The 25,298-nt window shown below is 37.5% G+C and overlaps 1 protein-coding gene across 1 annotated transcript; it reads right to left on the reverse strand.

Moving 5' to 3' along the window:
* Positions 1-676: 676 nt before the first annotated feature.
* LOC111875070 (rho-related BTB domain-containing protein 2-like) lies at positions 677-21,877 on the reverse strand (the record flags this gene model as incomplete). The annotated part of the gene is made up of 5 exons (XM_033755711.1): positions 677-9,375; positions 15,243-15,391; positions 17,770-18,015; positions 20,491-20,661; positions 21,734-21,877. Coding segments are annotated over 5 exons (939 nt in total), but the record flags the coding sequence as incomplete, so codon positions are not given.
* Positions 21,878-25,298: the final 3,421 nt, after the last annotated feature.

The following is a 25,298-nucleotide window of genomic DNA, read 5'->3' on the forward strand; positions in this document are numbered from 1 at the left end:
TTACTGCGGAAACGTTACAGTGACAACCCAGATACCATTGCTTGGTAACAGCGAGTAAACAGTCGTTGCTATGTAAGGTCTCCAACAACAGTGGATCGTGTGCTAGCCAATCGCAAGCTAGAAACCATTCGCTGCCTAGCAACAGCTGAGTAAACAGCTGGTGCTAGGCAAAGACTGCAACAATACGAACAGTGACATGTTCTCTATAGGTCCGACTCTAGGATATATAAGAAGATACACTGAGTGGAAGTGAGAGTCTCCCATGTGGAGGGGGGTTGAATACCTCCACCATGAACCTGCGAGTCGTAGGAGGCGACGAAAAGGGAAGTCTCAAATTTGGGAGAGTAAAATATGGTTGCCAGTTCCAAGGGACTCAGACCCGAGAAAGACTGCACTGGCAAGGGCCAGCATCATATACAAAAGGCAGATCCATCCTCTCGTCACAGAGGGCGCCCCACAAAAACAAGACAGTAAATGCCCAACAGTAATAGATATCTGGTCATGAGCCCAGATGGGGCTCGACACCAAGACTTACTGACTGACTGACTGAATGACTGACGATCAGTCGCAATGTGACTTGGACTTGGGAAGTGAGAGTGTTTTTTGGGCAGTTTGACAGTTCTACAGTTTGACATTCTAGTGAGAGTTGTTAACACGAAAAGGACAGATTCTAAAGTTCTTTGTTCAACCTTTGTGTTATAATTACGTTGAATTGTAGTTACATGGAAGAGTAATAAAGTGACATGGCAAGAATACATATCTCGAGGTCTTGTTTCATGACTATGAAATAAAAAAAGAAAGCATCATACCAAGACAGTCCTCATTTGCCAATTACAGTAAATAAAGACTGGCCATTTACATGTATAAAATTTCTGATTATGTACAAACAAAATTCCTCCTCCTGTCAGTAGCATACACAGATGCATGCATGAGACTAAACTGAGCATAGGGTATATAAAAGGTAGTATACAGAACATATAGTGTCAAATGTTTTCAGGCAAACTCACTTTCAAGTGGTGGTGCATTCAGCTTTCACAGACAAGAAGCCAGTGACAGGTCACAGTGGTACAACCATTAAGCTTATATTCACACTGGAAGGAATTCCACTACCATATTTAGGTTACTTGAACCTCAGGTTTAGATCTTGAAGTCTGTGTTAATCACTAATTTAGTAAACTTGCTAGAACTCACTGACTGTTCAGATTACTTCAGTTACACCTATGATTCAAAGAATCTGCCTCATTATCTGCAATTCTTATTCTTTTCTAAGATACCATACATTAACTGAGAGATTTATGGGGGACAATAAAAATGTAATGCCTATACAGACATGACTCTCTTTCAGGAGTCTTGTTTGTGAAAATAAGGTGCACCAATTGAAGGGGTGTTTGACATTAAGTTTGATGCAGCTTTATATTGTGCATCTCATCTTACACTCTACACTAGAGACTGTGAAATTAACTTCAATGACAAATTATGATGAAAACTGGAAAAGAACCACCTGTGACATAAATGAAATTCAAACACAACACCTTGCCAACTAAGACTGTAAGCACAGTCTTTCATTACTGACAAGAGACGCGTGTTGTATACTGTCCAAATATCCAAAAATAATCTGTACATCAACTTGTTATGTTAAACATTCTTCTAAATGTCCACATTTTTCACACTAGTATACCATAATTTGCAAAAAAGAAATAAGTAAAATTCTGAACATTCAAAATGTTGATCTCATAATAAAGTCACACAGCATCATTCTGCTACAAAAAACTGACACACATACCAGACTGCATCTCTGTTCTATCTGTGTCATTATGTCTACTAACACAAGAAACCACATGTTAAGTAACTCAAGTTATTGTTGCTTTGGAACATCATCCATGAATTGAAACTGTCTTATGAATTAGAAATATTTTATATAAGATCTTATAAAGATGTAAAATATCACCAATATATGGTACCAGAGTTTAGAAGCAGAGCTATGCAAACTGTTTATACTACACACCACATCATTTCTTGATCTTAGCAAAATGTAGTTCAAAAAATTTGAAAACTGTTCTTACAGCTGAAAACAATCCCATCCTTACACAATACACCAGATTCACCATCACCTTTCCTTATGATTGCCATTTTATTTGTGCTAAGCAGCATTAGACTCAGATTAGAAAATAGATTGTATTCAATACAGCAATGACTTAAAACCTATTTAAATTATCATGAATGCTGCAAGAAATGGAACTGTTACATTAAACCATATGTAATGGATGATCCTTTGAAAGAATCAGTAGCCCAAAGTAACATCAACTTTATAATAATGAAGCAATGTATTAGAATAATGGTATTACAGAATTTAAAAGAAAGAAAAAATGGACAGTCCAACAGCTTCAAGCTGTTTCAATTATATAAGTCTCTCAGTTTTCCTTTTCTTCTATTAAATAATTTTTATGGGAAAATATATTACAGTCTTAAGGATGTATAAAATCCATTTCTTAATAATCCATTTGAAAGTATCGCATAGCTCAAGTATTAATAAGAAAAGTGAGCGAAAATGGATGGCTGCAGTTTCAAAAGCAAGTTATATTCTCTTCTTATGCATAAGTGTATTTAATGTGTTTTATTGAGTGCATGTATATGTTTGATTTGCACAAAATGTCTGAAGGGAATTAAGTATTTTATTAATAATTTTTTCAAATAACTAATATTAGTAATACAAAAACAATTAAATTTATGTACATTTCTGTGAAGAGGTCACATATGCATGAAAATGGCATTTATTTGGACTTCCTGAAAACAGAGGTTTTCTGAAACTGAACAGTCACCACATGCAGTTACTATATGCACACCACCATACCATGGGAACATGGTGCACATTTCAAGCCAAGAAGGCAGTAACATTAATATTCTTATGAGTGTGAGGTGATTTTGGAGCTTGTGTTACTTTGTAAAACTACATGTACTACAAAATGAACTGTTTCAGCGAATTCATCAATAACACTTTTCTAACTGTACAGATTACACAATGCCAAAAGGAAGATTACTGCAAAAGATAAATTTGAAAGGATGAGGAAGGACAGATGATTTCTGGACCAAGTTTCAAACATGGAATATCCTGAATACAAAGCAGAAGTGACAGTCACTCAACCAGAACATTTAGTGCAATATGATTATGACTGATAAATCAGAGAACGAAGTCATGGCTTACTTTAACTCTTTCCACAGCACTCTAGGCACAGCCTGCAAGCCATTTCAAGAAAGCATACGTGACCCATTCTTAAATCAACACTAATTAAACCCCATGAAAATATATTTACTACATACAGAATAGCCCTATCATACGACTTCAAATTATCATCACTGAAATATGTCATAAGATTGTCAGTAGCACTCAGGAAGCAACTCTGCATTCTTGGATGAAATTACAAGGCCAGCAAATAGCCACCCAGACCATGATATGATTTCATACTGAGACCAGAGAAGGACTTAAAGTACTATTCCAGCATCACCTAGAAGGAACAACATTATGTTTGGGGAACTTAACCAAATTCCCAGCTGAGATTGATGTGGTTATGTGCAACATGTTCTCAAAATATGAGCAGTGATCTTTACAGCAAAGGACAAAAGAGAACCATGTGGAACTCTTAATACTTAAAAAGCAAAAGAACAATCAAGTAACCTGACATGTTTATCCTGAACTTTTTTAGAACTCACACTATCCACAAAAAACAGATTCCGCAAAAATTACTTATACAATATTTCCTTCCCAAATAATAACCATTATAATTCAAATACAGGCAAGAATTACTTTCAATCAACTGACATACATAATCTTTCTAGAGGCTAGTACACTAATCTTATAATTTTTCACTCATAGAATGTATCATATCTTACTCCATCTCATTTATCAGCATAAAACTATTCTTTCCACATTCTGACATATGGCATGGATGTCTCTTGGCAGCTCTTATATAATTCAATTTACTGTACATTTTTTGTTGATGAAACAACAAACCATGAAACTAGCAAATAATTTACATACAGAAACAAACTTTCTGGATTCATTACACACATCTCATCAGACTATCCTACATTTTAAGTCAATTTCCAGAATGAATTTTGTATATAATGAATTTGCCCTGAACCATATCCCACTAGAATAAAGCTGTCATTTTGGACCTGCACCTATATTCTTTACCAAAGAAAATAATGTTGATTTTTACGCCAATATTCTGACATCAATAATAACTTGAAAGAGGGAACTGCATGATACTGCAATGAAAAAACTTCATGCTTAACATTCCATACATATGGTTTTCAATTTTCTTCACAGTTACATTATGTAACATCCCACACTACAGTGGCATCTGTCTGTTCCATCAAAAGTTTCTGAGTGTGAAAGGCTTCCATAGCCAAATTAATTTGGGAAACACCCATACACAGTACAAGTGATAACATTCTGTGCTGTCTAACATGCAGGTTTAGGATCAGCATGAAATGAAATATCTTGATTACAGTCAATTGTCAAATGTTATCTCTTCTCTTCTGACAATGTTTCCACCAAGATGTGGGGCCAGAGATGAAAAGCCTCCAAATATCTGTCATAGTATACTGTATTCATCATCTACCTCTGATCATATGTTTCAGATTTTCTAATATTGTTAAACACTTAACCATATTTGTTCTCACATGTTCTTCATGTATTTTTCCTCCTAGATTTAATTTCAGGGCTTTCCAAGGCATCCAATATATGGCACTTAATCTTTTTTAATATCATCAAATCTCTGTTAGCTTTTCATTTCTACCTTATTTAAAGCATAAGCTTCTGAAGCCTCCATGACAGCTTTCTTCCTAACTGTATCTCATTTTGGTTCCCTTATGACGATTCTTAAAAATTTTAAGTCCAACTATTGTACTTTAATTTTATAATTCCATCTGATTATCTACTATGTTGGTACTACATATGATAGGGAATTCATAATATAAATGTTGGACAGTCCCTAATGGCATGATGTTTGATCCAAGTTTCATCAACATTATTTAAAAATTACAGAGGAGGGCAAATATGTCTATAGACATGATATCCATAATTAGAAATATTACATCTTAGTGTCATACTTCATGTATGAAATTTCTTTGTTTTCTTCTGTCAGCACAATAGGTAGTATGGACACAGCATGCATTCAGTGTTTCTTAGTTTCACAACCACCACATACAAGACATAACACTTTCCCAAATACAGGGAATACAAAGGAGGAGATTACACAATCATATACCTACATACCAACAAAACACATACTACATCATTACAAGACCAGCAAGAACCTCAAAGAAACACATAGGTTGAAGAGACACACATACACACAATATTACATCCATAAAAAATATAAGAAAACTTTATATATGTTAAACTTTAATGATCTGAAATTTAACAATTAATATTTAACCTTGAAGGCGAACATACCTCTTTATATATAATGACATTACATACTACTAAAAAAACCAATATTCCAATATGTAAACACTGGCCAATGTAGGAACAATAGCAGATGAAGAGAGATGAGTGTAAAAAGATCAAATGGCTCAATGAGCTGAAACATGCGTTAAGAAACAATGTATGCATGGTGTGTCCATACTACCTAATGTGGTAATGGATAAAATTAAGAAATGATATTCATAAGCCTCTCCTTTCTTCTGAATCAGAAAAGTAGAGTAAACACTTCTCTAATTCTCATGAAAAATGAATACTGTTGTAAATAATGTCATTTCTGGTGTAACCAGACCTGCATATTCTCTGAGGGGAAAACTAAAATAATCTGCATGTTGCACATAAGGGACCATCCAGTCAAAAACTATGATGAATAAGTCTTCCTTTGGTAATTCCTCACAATACCAGGCCATGTTGCTCTGCCTCACAAACAACTTGGATTATTTCTGGTGGCAGAAATGACACTCTTATGCCAGTGACTCTGCTGTGCCATTAACATTTTAGCATCTAAGAAAATAAGATTCCTCCATTTGGAATCAATAGTAACTCAAAGCAATAAATCTAACTCCTGATTGTCTACAAATGTAATTCATTGGGCCACAATTACATTTGACATTGTCCATTGTCTATGGTATATATAATATACTCATATGTGATACATTGGAAGTTGATTCTACTGTGATCCTACAGTGATTTGTCTTTATATGGGTAGATGTATACTAACAAATGAGGTATACAAATGAAAATGCAGGACAGGTGCTTGGTGGAATCATTTGATGATGGAAATATAAAATCAATTGTAGAAGACTTATCATCATTGACGTACTGCCCACAGGGCAGTTAGTATTTGTTTGATCACAGAGATAGCAAACCATTACTATATGTGCAGATTATAGCTGGTACTATCATTAGAGATTTTGCCTGTACAAAACACTTTGTCGCCACTCAATAATTTTATAGTCCAGCAAGCCATAATTTTTCACAACTATTGTGTTTCTAGGCATTATCCATTTTCCTGTTTTTATTTAAAACATAAAGTTTTGGAGACTGAATTCTGTCTCTGTCTTCAGGTAGATCCTACTTAGTTGGGCTCAACTAATAGAGTTAGTCACTATCTCTGGACCTTAGATCTGATTTCCATAATTTTAGTTGTGGTGTTTCCATCATAAACTCCAAAAATCACAATTATCCAGGGAAAAAAAAAAAAACAAGAAAATGCAACAATATATTTTACTTTAAATACTGCTTACTGGTATTAGAAATATTATTTTCATGCAAGATAAACACAAAATCAGTAGCCTCTCCCAAGCTAAAGTTTGTGTTGTTCTCAAAACAACTATATAAAGGCCAAATTTAACTGTCTAAAAATGTCCATCAGCTTGTCCCATTAATATACCAAGGCAGTTCTTGGAGAAACAACATCTGGCACCACTTTTCATTGCTAATGGAACTTTACACCGAGCAGTGAAAAAATCTGTTATCCTTGCTTCAGTAGAACCTGAAGTTTACCTGCTTGGAAGCGTTGAGAATGTTCAGGAAAAATGTATTAATTTTGGGTATTCTGTGGAGTTGAATATAGGCATTGTTATAACTTTGCCACATGATAGAAGGCAAAATCCTGAGAGAGGTCATGACTATAGCTTTATCCATGAACAGTACCCACCGTATAACAGATTTCAGTCTATACCAATGACTGCCAACATTTTTTGAGTCATAGATTGACAAAAGAGCAGTGGGTTTCTGAAGACCAGCCCCTACATATTCTGTACTGTACACTACAAATAACAGTCTACAAATCTACTTATTACTGGCATGTGTAACATATTTGTTTACAAACAACGATTAAAAGTCTATACCCAGAATTACAACTGAAGACATGACAAATACCAACACCGAACATAACACAAAACATTATGCATGAGGGTATATAAAATAATTTAAATTTCCAGAAATTTTGTGCCTATATAAAACAAGAAAGTAACTATAACTGATTTACACAATGAAATTCTATATGGAATACTTAATAACATTCAACATACTAGGAACAAAAAGGCATCAGTTCTATAACAGAAATTCTTCAATCTGACAAGACAGATCTGAGTAAACAAGATAAAACAGAGTTAACTGTAGTTTCTCTAATGGAGGACGAAGCTGTGGATCAACAGTTCGGACACTAAGATCAAGCTTGACAGAAAGTATACTGCTGAGACCGGAATGATTCTGGATGGATCTGTTTCTGTGGATGAGCAATGACATAAAAACAGTCCTCTAGATATTATTCTGCAGAAATGAACAATCAAAGTAGAGATTATGATGGAGACTCACATAAAATTACATTCAATAAGCATATTTCACTGAGCAACTAACAACTGGAGATGGAAAATTAAGCAAAACATTTGATAGGGCTCCTTCAAACAAATATGGCTGAGTTCTTTGACAAACAATGACAGTGAGTCAAACAACAAAGGTTTATCCTGTGCCTTGTTCATGGAATTGAAACTTTTTCTTACAGACGGGACACTGGATGCCATAAGGAAAATAACTGTACATATATTTTAAAACATATACCACCTATGAATATCTGGAAAAGGTAGAATATGTTTTGACACCGAAGGTTGATTGATTCATGGGTTACATGACTCCTTTCAAACTTCATAAACCATATACTGTCAAATGGTAACACATGAATGTGAAAGATGATTGGAAAGTGAAAGGAAGCAGTTATGACCTATTTTTCTTTCTTATCAGTATTTTCTTAGAAGGACTGAGGGAATCACAAGACACCTGTTAGAACAGCTGATCTCTGAGGACCAGATTGGATCTCAGAACCTCCAGGAATATTAACCATTCACCCCATGATGTTCAGATCAAAAATGAAATGACTATTACCTTTTATGACACTTGATGTAAGTCTTCTTGAGGTTAAGGTTCTCAGTCAAAAGTAGGAAAGCCATTTACAAATTCACTACTGTCATTACCCTCCATGTCAAGCTCTACCTTTACTTGGGAGCAAAATATCCCTTAAAATTGAAACTGATTTTCTTAAAATATAATGACTCATGCAATTAACCTTGGAATTCTTCACCATGCTCATTATCTGTGTAACTTTACTTCAAGTAATAATATAGTTCTGGGTTCAGTATGAAAATAGGAAGTTGAACTCTTCATTTACATCCTTTCACAATTTTGAAATATTTTAGAGTCATCTAACGAAGAAAATGACAATGGTACATTTTGCACAAATGTAAAGTAATGTGTTTGGAAATGATAATAAGCATATACTGTGACATAACTTGCTGCAGACATGTTACCTGTTACTATTTCGGAGTGATGAATTTTGTTATTTCTTTGAGTTAGTATTATTACTACTAAATGGAAGAGTCATTATGATGCTAGAATAACCCAACATTTGGCACAGAAATGCAAACATTATGCAACATAAAACTGCTCTCACCAACATCACTCCTGTAGAAATGAAGCATCTTTGACCACTTTTACCAGTTAAGACTTGCAGTATGACAGAGAAGGTAGCAGTGGGCATGGCCCTCTATCACGCGGCTAGAATCTGCAGCATGAGAGCAGTAGCACCAACAGCTCCAGTGAGCACCGCAACCAGCAGCACAAGTGCAAGTGGGCCAGCACTGCGATGCCCTGTGCAGCGTTGTCATACAGCTGCTGCTCCACCACCCTCACCAACTGCACCAGAATTGTTTCCCGGAATTGTGGTGCTACCACTACTCCTGCCAAGTAGAGTACCTCGCTCTTCTTTTCGGGACTTTCCTCCCGAAAAGCACAGGCACCCTGAGTTTTGCCGGCCACGTTTCAGTGAAGGTTTTTCTTCTCGTTCACGTTCCAGAACACATTTCTGGTAGTAATCATAGTCCTTCAAGTACCTGCAAACAAACCAAAAAATTACACAATATCTCTGCACTGAAGCTATAAAGTTCCTCTTAAATTATAAATATAAGGTACAATACACGAGTGCTGTACAATACGGTCCAGTATACGAGTAAAGTTGCCTGAAATATGGCAGCATCTCAATGAATGTACATGATAGGATACAGACTTTGTTGTGTGTCAGAGAAAGATGTCACATTTCCTATCCCTGTTGCTGGGTTAGGTAGCCATAAAACTGTGATGAATGTGCGTGAAAACACTTTTCAACATAAAATATACTTTCTATTAGTTTGGAAAATTCTGCAATGGAGATCATACAGCTAGGCCAAACCTTATTTCCAGAAGAACTGAATTCCTCTATCATTACAATTCTCCAGATCTTACATCATGAGATACCTACCTCTGTCAGTTTCTAAAGAGTGCATTTTTGTGATCCTACACTAACAAATTAGACAAGACCTATGGAAAAATATGCCACATGTACACAAAGAATAACACGTAACACTATTTGCAGGGAGTATGATACCTTCATCAACGACATTAAGTATGCTCTCAATGTAACGGCTCTGACCCTGAGGATGTCCTGCCTTATTTCATCCCATTTCACAATGTAAAAATGTTACACAGGCCACATTTTTAGACCTAGCCTCTGGGATAAATGTGAGAAGAAGTATGGTTGTGGCTGCAATGGGGAAGGATCAATCTTCTCACCAATAGTCCAAGTGTTTCTATGAACATTGTGATATGGGAATGTTGTAGTCTTAACAATCAGAAACATGTTGCTGTGTACGTTAACAGTGGTGCAATTTCTATTACTGCAATTAAAAAAATGTAATATTTACAACTACAGCTCATCTACAATTATTAATTTAATGTAAACTCTTGCACCCCTCAAAGGTGTCTCCACCTTGTGGTGGTGGTGGAGCTTGCGTGACTCTATGACCTGGAGAGCTATGCCACCGGTAGTTTAACTACTGGTAGGGTCACCAATGCCAGAAAGGTTAAAGGGTAGAGTCCAGACTAAGGGTGACACCCTGGTCCTCCAGGTTGGGGGTTGGGCATGATGCTAACAACCTCATCCTGTAAAAAGAATTTTGTTTAGAAACCTAACAACCAGCCTTGGGTCATTATGCGTGGGTCCATTCCTATGCCAGCATGCACTGGTTGTGGAAACTGGTTGTAGAGGAGGCCAAGGCTCACCCAGGGCTGTACTACCGAGTGGTAGGTAGGTAGGTAAACTCTTTCATACAATGTGCTAAATCTACCTCAAAGACTCCTGACATTCCAGGCTCCAGTCTGTTCACTGCTTAGGGCATGCTCAACAATTCATAAAAGTCCAAGGTCCAGTGTAACAACATGCTAAGTTTTTATGATGAGGGGTCATTAGGTCTTCACCCATTCACTGAGATGGAGGACCAACCCTTGTCAGCTATCTGAAACTTCTTATTTGACACAATCACAGCTATTCTCCATTTGTAATGTAAGGATGTGCCACAATATTACTGTAGTTACATTTCCTTAAAATAATTCCTTTAGTCAAGATAAAATGCAAAATTTCAAGATCCCACAATAAATATATATTAGCATTTTTCTCACTCCACAAGTGTGCACCACCATGGTACTGGTAATGCTCCAATGTACCAAGATCTGGGAACCTCCAATGACAAAGAGCATAATACTGATGTCTGTGATGCATCAGACCATAGACAGACATACAAGCATATTATTGATATAGTTTATTAAATTAACAATTACTCTCAATACGAGTACATTATCCATATAAAGGGGATTTCAGCCAACAATTAAAAAACATTTTGTTCCAGCAATCAATTAGCATGGACACTTAGGGCAGTAGATCAGAAACACCTGGAAAGCTTCGAAATGTGGTGTTGGAGAAGAATGGAGAAGATCAGTTGGACCGATTATGTGAGAAATGAAGAAGTGTTAATTAGAGTCAGTGAGCAGAGGAATATCCTACACGAAATAAGAAAACGGAAGGCTAATTGGATTGGTCATGTTTTATGCAGAAACTGCCTTCTAAAAGAAGCTATCGAAGGAAAGATAGATGGGCGGATAGAAGTGACAAGAAGACGAGGAAGAAGACGTAAGAAGATGCTGGATGACCTTGGGGACAGAAGAGGATACTGTCATTTGAAGGAGAAAGCTCTAGATCGCATTAAGTGGAGGAATTGTTTTGGAAGAGACTGTGGACCTGTCGTCTTGACAGATTACTGATGATGATGACGAATCAATTAGCAAGTTGGTGAGCAGCATGTACTGACTTGTGCACTGACATAGTCTGCTGTTACACAGCCGCTGTTATAACAAGTTGGCAGTTCATTTCTGTCTATTGCTGCATGTATGTTCATTCGACCAGTTACCTGAGTGTATTCACTGTGCTTCTGTTGAACTATGGTGAGATACAGCACTCAACGGTGAGTGCAAGTTGAGAATTACATTAGAAGGAAGAAATCCTATAACAGAAGTGTTCATATGTGGGTCGTTTCATAAATAATGCACAGGTTGGCAACAATGCGGATTAGATGAAGCAACAACAGTGAGCCTCACGTCAGTTACAGTTCAGGGCTTGAGAAAGGAGCGCGTTATTTTGTTTCATTTATAATGTACTCCGTTCTTAAATAACATGAGTTAGAAGTGGAGCCTGCACAGTTCTTGGGTATTGTGACTGTTGAAGATCAAATGTTGTAAATTAAGATCGAAACTTCACGTGGAAAAAAACCAACAGAAATCCACAGTGCTTTAAGTGAAGTTTGTGGCGAGTTAACAGTGGACTGTAGTATAGTTTCTCACTGGGCTTGTCGTTTTCGTGGTGGTCATGTGGGCATAAACGATGATCCAAGGCCAGGAAGGCCGAAAACATCAACAGATGAACGAAGTGTGAAACTTGTGTCAGATGCTCTTGAAGAAGATTGTCGTGCGACATGTGAGGAACTTTCTGAAACCATAGGGATTCCACTAATGTCAATATTCCGAATTCTGAAAAATGATTTAAAGAAGAGAAAGATTTCTGCGCAGTGGGTCCTTCACTGCTTGACTGCTGAAAAGAAGCAAGAACGCCTCGACATTGCAACCTTGCTGAAACAAAGATTCGACGTTGAAGGTCAAGCATTCTTATATCGACTTGACGCTATTGATGAAAAGTGGGTTAGAGACTTTGAACCAGAGTTGAAATCACAGTCCAACAAGTGGAGAGGTCTATGTTCCCCATGACCCAATAAATTACGACGATCTCAATCAAAGGTCAAACAAATGATGATCTTTGCTTATGATCACCAAAAAATCATCATTACAGACAGAGTTTTGTGCGGGAAAAGTGTCACAGCAGTTTATTATCATGACTTTATGCAAAATCTGGGCAGAAAAATGCACAAAAACCGACCTCAGTTGCTCGAGGCTGGGCCAATCATTCTCCGTGACAATGCTCGCCCGCACATCGGGAATGTCGTAACAGCAAAGCTGCGCCAATACAGTTGGGAGGTGTTGCCTCATGCTCCCTAAAGCCCGGACATGAGCCCACCAGACTTCGACTTATTCCCAAAGCTGAAACAATCTATGCGAGGCCGTCATTTTCCCTCCCTGGAAGAGCTTCCTGCTGCAGTTACCCGAGCCATTTGACAAACAGAGATAAACAAAGATGGTGTTCTGGATGGAATAGTAAAGCTTCCCACAGGTTGGGACTCATTGAGAAGCAGGGGAACTATATTGAAGGATTGTAAAGAGATATTAAAAAAAAAATAAATATGGACATAAACAAAAAATTATGTGCATTATTTCTGAAATGACCTACATATATCCTTTAAGAGACGGGCCATTTAAATTCCCGTAATGGCAGCAAGCCGGAGTTAATTTAAATGTCCGCCATTGCAGAGCATTAAAAATTGTAAGCATGTTACTGAAAATGCTGTGNCTGCAGTACAAATGCATGCTGCTGACATCCTGTCTTACTATGTCTTATCTGGCAAAAGGGGAGGAAGTTTATGTTAGTACTGCACATTCTCCAGTCACGTCGGAACCTTTCTGTATGCACAAATGTGAGTGAAGTCTTATCGCACTGTGTATATCTCAGACTAGCCACAAAGAGGTACTGTTCTCGAAACAGCCACCTTGCTTTCTCACCACTTTTAGAGTCGTCTGTACCGCATTCTGAATCGGTGTCATTTATCAGCAGCCTCTCAATTTTGGCTTCTTCCATGCGAAATGAGGCCACGGTGGATAGTTGAAATTGCGATGTTTTATAAGCGTTACAATTAGAGGAGGCCACTCGACATTACTGGCCGACTTCCTCTAATACGAGGCTGAGGTGTCGTGTGTGCTCTTCGCATGCGAAACGGAGTTACATCCAGACAAAGTGCATGAATTGCAACATCGGACTCTGCATTCAGTTAGATGATGCAAGAGGGAAGACTGTCTACTTATAAAGCGGTGCTCAAAAATAATGTAAGTAGAACAAGAATTTCTATCTTAAAATTAGATTTTAAAACACTGTGCACATGCGTGGACTGCGTGTACCCATACGGTGTCACACGGCCACTAGGCTACACTTTAAAGGTCTCCATACGGTGTTGCTAGGCTCTTAAAGGATATTCCATCAGTAGTCACATGACACATGCCATTGGGATACTGAAAATCCATGTTACATTGCACATCCTATTACATGACCAAACTGGTGGTGCCTGGTGTGCCATAAACACTACAAAAATCATAGGTCCCATATGCTTTCAGGGCACAGTTAATTCAGAATGGTATGTGAAAGAAATTCTGGAGCTCTTCTTTGAAGAATTAGCTCTAGAAGAAAAGGGTTACATGTATTTTCTGCAGGATAGGATGTGCCAGCAAATACTGCATAAAATTCAGCATGGGTATTATGGGTTGTTTTTGATGAATGAATAATCTGGAAAGAGTTATGGCTGTCACACACCCCAGACTGAATATGTGATGTATATGTGTGGGGAAACTTGACACAGGAGGTTTAAGGAAACAACCCAAACACTTTAGAAGCCTTACAAAATGAAATGGAGGGTGAACTTCAACACATTACACAATTTAAGCCAATGTAAAATGTGTGCTAATGATGGAGGATACTCTTTCATTAGCTGTTGTAGCATTAGGTAAGTAAAGTAGTTTTATTGCAGGCATTTTTCCAGTGCAAATGGAACTTCCAATTAGGTTGTGTCATAGTCGTTGATTTTCTGCATTCAAATCAAAATTTCCATCCATCCATCCATCCACCTACCAACCCACCCTTAGTGAGGTTACTAGGAAGTACAAACAACCCATATCAGACTTAAGGAAAACCCAGCACTTGGTTGCAAAACCAGGGATTTGGGGTAAACCACGATCTTTTCACTGCAGATACTTCTATGTGGCCATGATCGTTATATAGAGTTTAATTAAAGCTCTACAAAATAAATTATATGAATGTCATCTGAGAAGTCTTACCACACTGGAGGCCAGCGATGTTCACAGAGGTAGTCCTGATTCTCTGGATGAAGGCTTTTGAGAAGTTTTGGTGACATCTTGCACAATTTGTTGTAGTTGGTACAGAGGTGGCTCATGCACCAATCTGCTAGCTGATCTGCATTGTGCAACTACAGACAGATTTTAAGTAAAAATAAGTGTTTCAACATGGTCAAACTATATTATGCAACATACAAGAAGACAGTTTNTACAAACAACCCATATCAGACTTAAGGAAAACCCAGCACTTGGTTGCAAAACCAGGGATTTGGGGTAAACCACGATCTTTTCACTGCAGTTACTTCTATGTGGCCATGATCGTTATACAGAGTTTAATTAAAGCTCTACAAAATAAATTATATGAATGTCATCTGAGAAGTCTTACCACACTGGAGGCCAGCGATGTTCACAGAGGTAGTCCTGATTCTCTGGATGAAGGCTTTTGAGAAGTTTTGGTGACATCTTGCACAGTTTGTTGTAGTTGGTACAGAGGTGGCTCATGCACCAATCTGCTAGCTGATCTGCATTGTGCAACTACAGACAGATTTTAAGTAAAAATAAGTGATTCAACATGGTCAAACTATATTATGCAACATACAAGAAGACAGTTTTCTGCTTCTGTGGCTCCTACACATTGTACAGGTAAAGCCTCAAAATTTCTAGGCGTGAGAAGAAAAGTGGTCAGCTTGTCTCAGAAATAGTTAGGACAAAGAGGTGGAAAAGAATAAAATCACTCCTGTTGAGAATAAATAACATGATCATTCAGCTCGTGGTTACATCATTGATTGACCTATCCTTGCTGAGACAGAAAACAGGAATCAACTAGAGGAAAATATAAGAGAGACAAAAAGTACTTTATCCCACTAAGAATTATGATGTGTAAAAGAGAAGTTTCCTCTATACAAAGGAGAATGTTTAAATGGTACCACCCCTTTAAAAACTATAAGACACACTGCTGACAAACGGTGTAAGTTTCAAAAAAATGTGCTCATCATCTGCATAGTATATCCATTAAAATGATAAGTGCAGTGCATGGTATACTGATAAAAATGGCTCGCTGCTCAAGGAAGGCATGCACTAGATACAAAGCATGACAGTATTAAAAACATCGATGTTAAAAGAAAATAACACCTACTGGTAAACAGATTTATTTGCTACACTATAAAAGAATAAACTATACACTTGCATGTGCAAAACGTACCCATACACATTCATTAACTATGCAAGGTCTTGAAGCATTAATGCTCTAGAAGTGCATTAATATGGTCCCAGTTCAAATCATGGCAAAGTTAATAGTGTTACATACCAAGTTACTTTTGTATAACAAAACATCTTTGATAAAAATAATGAAGTTCATTATTGGTTTCACATATAATGCAGGGGGTCGATTGAAAAGACATGGACAGATATTAAAATCACCTACTACAAAACTGACTCCATGAAGCTGAGTCCTTCTTCAGAAGCCAACAGTCACTCAGCTACTCAATATCTTCCAAACATTTTATGGAAACCAAAGGTTCATAACTGTGTTCGTAAGAGCTTGCTACTGGCCCCTATCCTGAGTCATATTAATCCAATCAATACCACCATACCCTTTTCCTCCAGGATCCATTTTAATATTATTCTACCCATGTCTAAATCTTCCTTGTAGTTTCTTTCCTTCTGGCTTTCCCGCCAAAACCAAGTATGCATTCCTCTTCTCCCTCTGCATGCTACATGCTCTGCCCATCTCAGCCTCCATGACTTGATCATTCTGATTTTATTTTCCAAAGAGTAAAAGTTATGAAGCTCCTCATTATGTAATTTTCTCCAACTTCCTATTGTTTCATCCCTCTCAGGTCCAAGTATTCTCCTCAGCACCCTATTTTCAAACACCATCAGTCTACCTTAATGTTAGACACCAAGTTTCACACCCATATAAAACTACAGGAAAAAAATTATAGTTCTGTATATTGTAATCTTTATGCTTTTAGAGAGCAGGCAAGAAGACAAATGGTTCTGAACTGAATGTAAGCAAGCATTACCCAAATTTAATCTGCTCTTCACTTCTTCAAAAACCAAATTTGCCACATTACTGTTGTTCCCAAACATCTGAACTCTGCCACATTTTCAAAATATCTACCAGGTATCTTTATGTTATGATTCTGCCTTGAATTCTGGTGATGAGATATCAACATATACTTAGCTTTCCCTGTGTTTACTTCATAGACTAACCTCCTTATTAGCATTGATTAGAGCTTCTGTGTCTTTTGTTATGGTATTTATGTTCTCTCCCAACAAATTTACATCATCAGAACAGGCTAGAAGCTGACATATCCTATTCAATTTCAGTCATACGTGGTTTTCTTGGACCTTCTAATAGTATATTCTGATAAAATTTGAAAGGTAATGTCAACAAAGAATCTCCTTTCTTACATCAGTTTTTTAATAAGAAACACATGAGACAAATGTCCATCTAAATGGACTCTACTATTACTTCTAATGGTCATCTGTGATTCCAGAGCTCTGCAAAACTTGAGCAGTTTCAGATATGAAGCACACAGACAGACAAACATTACTTCCCCTTTATACAAATGTTTTATGGATCTGAAAGCAGGAGTGGGCTGTCCACCTGGCCCCACGTCCACCATTAGGTAGGGGGTGTGTTACACCATCAACAACCCCCCAGAAATGCATCCCTCTGATTATATCTGTGGTTGGACTACTGTCCCTGCCTGAACTCTGGCCCACCTACACAAAAACACATAAAAAGTATAAAGCTGGGTTTCATATCTAGTTCAAATGGACAACTGATGCACATATGTTTATAACTGGCACACATGCACACTCAAAGATATCTACACAGACAATATGCAAGAGGCCACAAAAGAGTTTTTCCATTTTGAAAATGACTAATTATGTCCGCCAGCTACCTTGCATGGTTCCAAGAGTCTCAAACAATGCTCCACCACCACATCAGCACCATCTGAACCACAGAGGCGCATCATCTCTTCTACCACACGGCGCTCCACAAGGTTGACCAGACGGGGCAGACACAGGCGGTTGCCCAGCTCAAGCAGGTCGAGGCAACGTGCAGGAGAGATAGCAGGAACATCATCAGTGTACAAGTACACAAGCAGCTTGTGGAATGTGTCCTCACGAACACCTGGGAACAGGATCTGGCACCAATTGCTACAGTGAGGTCTACTATTGTTTTCAAATAAAATATAGTGGCAAGTATACTTATTTTTCAAACACAGTCCTTCGTGAAGAGTTCTGTCTTAAGGGATATAACACCAGGTAGTCTGTTTAAAGTCAAATGACATTTCGAAAGAACATGTCACCTCCATCTCCAGGGTCAAAGAATAAGCCAAGCAAGAATCCAACATGAAGTAGATAGCAAGCAGAGATTCATGCTGGTTTCTTGCTTGGTTCATTCTTCAACCCTGAAGATGGAGGTGGCATGTTCCTCTGAAACGCTGGCTGATATTCAACAGACTACATGACATTATATCTCAAAAGAAAGCATCTTCATAATCACTGCTGCTGAGAACCTCAAATCCTACACATTACTGTGTGTTTCTGCATATCACCCTGATGTGCATACTGAAAATACAAATCTGCTGTTAGAAAGCTAATTAGACACAGAAACTTCTTTATTTCAGTAGACTTCACTGGCCTGGAATTCACTACGATACCAGCACACGTGCAAGGTCCAGATGTCTGAGCAGTGTATCCTTCCATATAAACATTGTTACAGTCTGGTCCCAAGTTCCATAACACAGAAGGATTCAAAATTCCCTGTTTCAAGAAGATACAGTTTAAATATTCAGAATAATGAAAAATGTTACAAATTGAGGTTTTAGATCAGAATGAGATCTACATTTTATGTCACACTTGTCTTTACATATGTTCAGATGCTTCTGTCTATTCATTCACCATTTATTTAATGTCGCTGTCAACAACTCAGATTATAAAGCAATGAATGATAGGAGGAGTTGTGAAGGATGAACTGTAATGGATGCAGAAGGATGATGCCTAATTTGAAGCATTACCTCAACATTTACATAGAGGAAATGAGGAAACCCATAAAAAACGTCAATCAGGATTGTGTTCTGNAGAACCTCAAATCCTACACATTACTGTGTGTTTCTGCATATCACCCTGATGTGCATACTGAAAATACAAATCTGCTGTTAGAAAGCTAATTAGACACAGAAACTTCTTTATTTCAGTAGACTTCACTGGCCTGGAATTCACTACGATACCAGCACACGTGCAAGGTCCAGATGTCTGAGCAGTGTATCCTTCCATATAAACATTGTTACAGTCTGGTCCCAAGTTCCATAACACAGAAGGATTCAAAATTCCCTGTTTCAAGAAGATACAGTTTAAATATTCAGAATAATGAAAAATGTTACAAATTGAGGTTTTAGATCAGAATGAGATCTACATTTTATGTCACACTTGTCTTTACATATGTTCAGATGCTTCTGTCTATTCATTCACCTTGTATTTAATGTCGCTGTCAACAACTCAGATTATAAAGCAATGAATGATAGGAGGAGTTGTGAAGGATGAACTGTAATGGATGCAGAAGGATGATGCCTAATTTGAAGCATTACCTCAACATTTACATAGAGGAAATGAGGAAACCCATAAAAAACGTCAATCAGTACTGTGTTCTGGTCAAGATTCAAACCAAACATCTCCAGACCACAAGTAAGAAGTAATGCATTACACTGAAGTGCAAGTTGAATCACAATGCACCTGTAAAGCTAAACAACATACTCCACAAACAAGACTGTATGACTTCATTCTGTTTCCCTAATCTTGAACAGTGAAAGACTTTGTGATGTGGAAATGAACTGAACAGAGCAGATGTGTTATTCCATAACCAAGTTTGACAAGTTTTATTGGCAGTGGCAGAAATGGTGGAACAAGTATGTCTGCATGGGGATTAATGTTGCAGCCATACAAGTACACAATTATAGTATCCACATAAATTATTGTTCATAGTTTTTGATCAGACCTCATAAATTTCACACAAAATTATACAAATATCATTTTATAGACTAAATAGAAATTGGTCCAGATGTACATATACTTTAAAAGAAGCCATCAAGAACGCAAAAATTTGCAACAGAATCATCATGTACAACAATTCAATTAAAATATTTTAAAATGTTGTTACCTGGGAACAACAACAACGCCAACAAAAAGAAACATAAACTGTTACATTGTGATATTAGGAAAAAAATAAATCCAGGAATTGTTTGCTCTTATTCAATTCAAAACTTGCTACCAGTGTGTCTACTTTTTAGAACACTACAGAACAAGACAAATAAAACAAGTCATTCATTTGTTTTCTATAGCTCCAAGATGTGAGTCCTCTTTCCTTTCAGATAAGAACATAAATTACAAGTATTCAAAAAAAAGTGCTTNAATATAATTATATAATAACAAATTTCACAATATGTACAGGGCAGTTGATACTGTTAGGGTACTGAACTGCAGAAAGTTATGATAGGCAGGTAATGTAGCTTGGATGGCGAAAACAAGAAATGGATACAGAATTCTTTTTGGTCAAACCACTTGGAAAGTGTCTACTACAGGGTTAATGTAAGGAAGATTAGAGATTGAAAAGAACTTACAACTTTAGCACTGCTCTCTCGGAAGTCTCCAGAAAACATAGCCTTCATCATGTCACAGCGAGCCATCAGCATTGGCCGATGGGCTGAAAATGAGCCATCATCCAACTGGAACACTATATCGGAGAAAAGTCCCTGTCCCAAGCACAAATCCTGGAGTCGCTGCCTCACCGCCTGTAGGAAAATAGTGACTAGCACTGTGTTTCGTGAACTGGCAAAAAGTCATTCACACTGTTAACACAAAGATGTTCTTCCATGAAGAAAATATTAAAAAAAAAAACAAATTTACATATATAAAGTGAAGAAAGTGACCAATACACTGGCTCCTTGGTGCTCTGGTGTCAAAGCCCAGTGATTGGTTACACTTCATTTCCTGCCTTACGACACTAACCAGCATTAGAATGTTCAAAGCAATGTTGCAAATGTTGGTCTTTTGATTTTGGAGTTTACAGTGAACAGTGCACAGACTCTGTGAGCTGACCATACATCTCCAGAGTGAGGAACTGATTTGGTTCAACTCTCGTGGGAGTTCATGGGGGAGTGATGGACATAAGGCATCTGCCCACCACTCTGGATTTCAAAAATGAAGAAAAGGAGGAAATATATGAAATAAAAAAAATTTAAATGTATTCTTCTATCATAAATACTCAAGGATAACAAAAGCAGTCCTAAACAGTTTCAACTTAAGTTTGTAAGCAAATTTTCTGGTTACGGCTCGAGTTGCATGTTTGTCACTTTATCCTTCACAAATAGCCCCATTATCCACTGGACAGGAGGCTGGGTTGATCTCAGAGCTGGAGAATCAAGCTCCAATTGTCTTGACTTATAGCCAGTCAACTGCAGTGGCTGAGCTGTCCCAGCTCTACCTCACAGCAGAAAATGTTTCAAATTTTAATCAAGTCTATGTTTAATTTTATCAAGCCATTTTTTTGTTTGGAACAGTATTCCAGAGAATATTTATGTATAACGAAGCTTTATTATTATGTGCTCATTTTTCAGATTTCATGCAAATAATACATGACTAATTTTCATCCTTTGCTATCCAGTAGTCTGTACACAGGTCATTTTATTTCCTTCTTATAGTACATCTCTACATCAGCATTAAGGAAAGAAAGTGAGATAGTATGAAAGCATGTTTGCATACAATGATACAGCATATGGGGTGATTAACACACCACATACATTTGCTCACTGTTCTTGTATTTAATTTGATTTTGGTGTACCCAATTATCTCTCCTCTCCTCACCTTGCGGTACTGTTGTTTGAGATCTGTGTTCAGGAACTCCTCATGAGACTGAATATTGCTCACAAAAACTAGGAGCTCAGGAAGGTCTAGGAATTCTGCTGCCTGCCTTATCTCCTGCAGAAACAATGCAAAATCATGCTCATTTTATACTAAAACAAAGTAAAGTACAACTGATAAAATTATTTGACTGAATTAACTGAAAATATCAGGCTGGTTCAAAATAAAAAGTGGAAAACAAGTATACATACACAGAGGATCAGATGAACAGAAATGTTTCAAGAAATTACCTTCTCATATTTTATCATACATCATAATGCAGTAAATTATGCTCAGGCTTTGCAGCTGACATGTCACTGATTGGAATCCTGTTACTCTATTGATTTCTCATCTGTTGCTTCAGCAAATAATTGTGTGCTACTGTAATGCAGGTCACACTTCCATTAAGATCATTCTCTCTTCTTCATCAATGTTGCTTGACTGAGTAATGGTTCTAAAGTTTACCAGACTGTACTGGCTGTGACTATCAGCAAATAATCAGTTCAAAATAAAACTTAAACCTAGAAGTTTCATGGTGATGTCTCCTCTGCAGCAACAGGGCTATTCTTTAATTGAGCAGTGGCAGTTCCTTCATACCAGATATAATGTTTGAACTGCCATGGTATTGCACATACTACAGACAAAATGGATGTGACAGTTTTAAAATTACTTGATTCTTCAGCTTCATCTTACTCCTGGGCAATGCACATGGTATTCTTTAGACAGGAGGCTGGAAGGGTCCTGGAGCCAGTACGTACTATGTAAAAAGAGAGTAAATTCTCTTGCCTCTAGTGGGAATTGAACCCTGACTCCTTTGTCATCCAGTTTGTAGCCTACTTGCTATACTAACTGACCTAACCCAGCTTCTGATATAATGGTTATAATGCAATGTCCCGATTATATGTCAGTTACCCGTTGTTTGCATGATGTAACCTGTTCACATAACATACTGTATACGTTAAGCCAAGCATAAAAGTTTCAAAGGGAGTCTTGGTGCTGTGAAGTTGACACTACAATCAAAACTTAAATTACTGGAAAATATAATTTGTGAACTGTTTCAGGTTTCTGGTAAATCTTCTGTAAAATGAAAACAGTATCAATACACATTAAGTACATGATGGTTTCAGTACTGGATTGCAATAAAATGACAGAATTTAAGGAACCAATTTGCTAGGAGACTTAGAAGCAATGAAACACAGCAAAGATGATAGATCATCTTTCTGTTTTGACAAAGGGTATAAGGAAAACAATCTTATCACCTAAGATTTAATGAACCTTCTGAAATATATAACAATAATTTGTATTATTTAAACTGTTTAGTTTGAGTAATACACAGTTTTAACTAGAATATTTAGGATATTTTTATTAAAGGAAAACTAACACACAAACCAAATAATTTTTATAGTATCAATTAAGCTACAATAACTTAATCATTCTTATGTATAAGATGAAAATAACTGTATCCTCCAATGATGATGAAAGTGATTTGAAATATGACATGACTACGAGTGGCCATGCAAACAGCTTCAGAACAGTTACAACTTAATGGAAACAATAACAATATTATGATGACAAATAAAACACCAATGCAAATGCAAACCCAACAACAAAAGAATGAAGACAAGAAATTCACAAAATTAAAAATAAAAAGCTCCTTGATTTTGAGTTTCTACATGATTGCAGATTTCTTGTGTATGTTGACACTGTGTTGTGGCAGACTCTTAGCAACACTGTCCATAATATACTAGTCTCAATCTTAAAGGTAAAGTGACTGAAAGAAGAAAGAGTATCCCTATTTACATCATGCCTACTAAAAAATTTAGTTTTCTGATTAGTGGATAACAGATAAATAGTTATTAAGCACCATGCCATGAAGATGTAGGGGAGGGTGGAGGTGAAGCTCCACCATTCTTGACCTCAGCACTAGGAGGTAAGTGGTCAGTTTCATACCATTGCTACTTTATTCCCTGGGAAAGAGCCCACAGTACCCATTGGACAGGAAGATGGTTGGGTCCCACAGCTGGTCTGGACACTATGGCAAAGAGAAAAATCTTTACCCTGCCAGGAATCAAAGCCTGGCCATCCAGGCCACAGCCCATCACAATACCAACTGAGCTATCATATGTGGTACAGTCATTAATTTCGTGGACTGTGGTTTTATCGCATCATATTACAAGGTATTCACATACACTTACACAGATCCACACCGACCCTCAAAATAGCTGCCGTTAGCCACTATGCAAGTCTGCCAACATTGATATAGCTGTCAAAAACACTGCTGGAACATATTGGCGGGAAATTCCCATAAGGCATCTCTTGTGGCAATGACGACCTCCTCGGACGACTGCAATCTACGACCATGTAGCTTTGCTTTCAAGCAGTGAAAGAGAAAGAAATTGCATGGTGCAAGATCAGTTGAGTACGGAGGGTGTGGCAAAACGGTGACGTGTTGCCTTGCCAGTTCCTCTTGGACAGGAACAGAGCGATGTGCAGGGGCGTTGTCATGTAGCAACAGCCAATTCTTCCTATGCCAATTGTTTCTGGCAGAACTTGATGTTTGCCCGTTCTTCAAACTGCCACATTTCCAACTTCCGCCACTTGCATGTAACTGCAGTTCACAATAGAGGCCGTAGTTCTGCTTACACTGTTTGCACATAACTGCCTCTTGCTGTGACGAGAAACTAACAGGGCATCATATTGTGCCTCAACCTATCTGCTGTAGTGCACTGCAACAACGCTTTGTGGCCAGTCCACGAAATTATTTGCTTTGGCAGTATAAATAAACATGTGTGTGTCTGTTTGTGTGTGTGTGTGTGTGTGTGCGCGCACACGCATATCACTCTGAGGTGGGAACTACACTAGTTGCTCTAATGTTGGATCTGAAATTTTGTGTGTAGATAATAGGTCATCAAAAATACATGACTTTTGTTGAGACTGTATATATGCTGTGTTGCGGATGGCCAAAGCATTGCTAGGTAACGGACCTGTAAATACCCCATAACCGAATACACACAAGGCAATAATTGAAGAATCGCTGTTTCTATGCAACGACCTGTAAACAACATTCAGCTGAGTGTGTTACAACAACAGGAGTCAAGAATGAAAGATGTTTTCTATGTGGTCCATGTGAAGCTTATACAACGAACATCTGTTATAGCTCAGGCTGGAGTGAGAGACTACTGCAGTGTGCAGAGTGCTGATAAGAGAAGTGAATGCAGTTCAGTTCAGTAGTTGATGTGTGAACCTTGAGAGTGTTATAATTGTTTGTGTGTCATAGATACAGCAATTGTGAAAGTGTAATAATGAATTGTAATTACAATTTTTTAAATTATCCAATAAATCAAGTTATCAAATCCAGAACCGATTATTTACTGTCACATTACCAGAATACATGTGGCAATATATATAAAATAATACATGATAAATAAACTCAACAAAAGTCATGTATTTTTGATGACCTATTACCACACAAAATTTCAGATCCAACATTAGGGAAACTAGTGTAGCTCCCACCTCAGAGTGACATGAC

Source organism: Cryptotermes secundus, unplaced genomic scaffold (assembly GCF_002891405.2).
Source record: "Cryptotermes secundus unplaced genomic scaffold, Csec_1.0 scaffold2553, whole genome shotgun sequence".
Taxonomy (NCBI): domain Eukaryota; kingdom Metazoa; phylum Arthropoda; class Insecta; order Blattodea; family Kalotermitidae; genus Cryptotermes; species Cryptotermes secundus.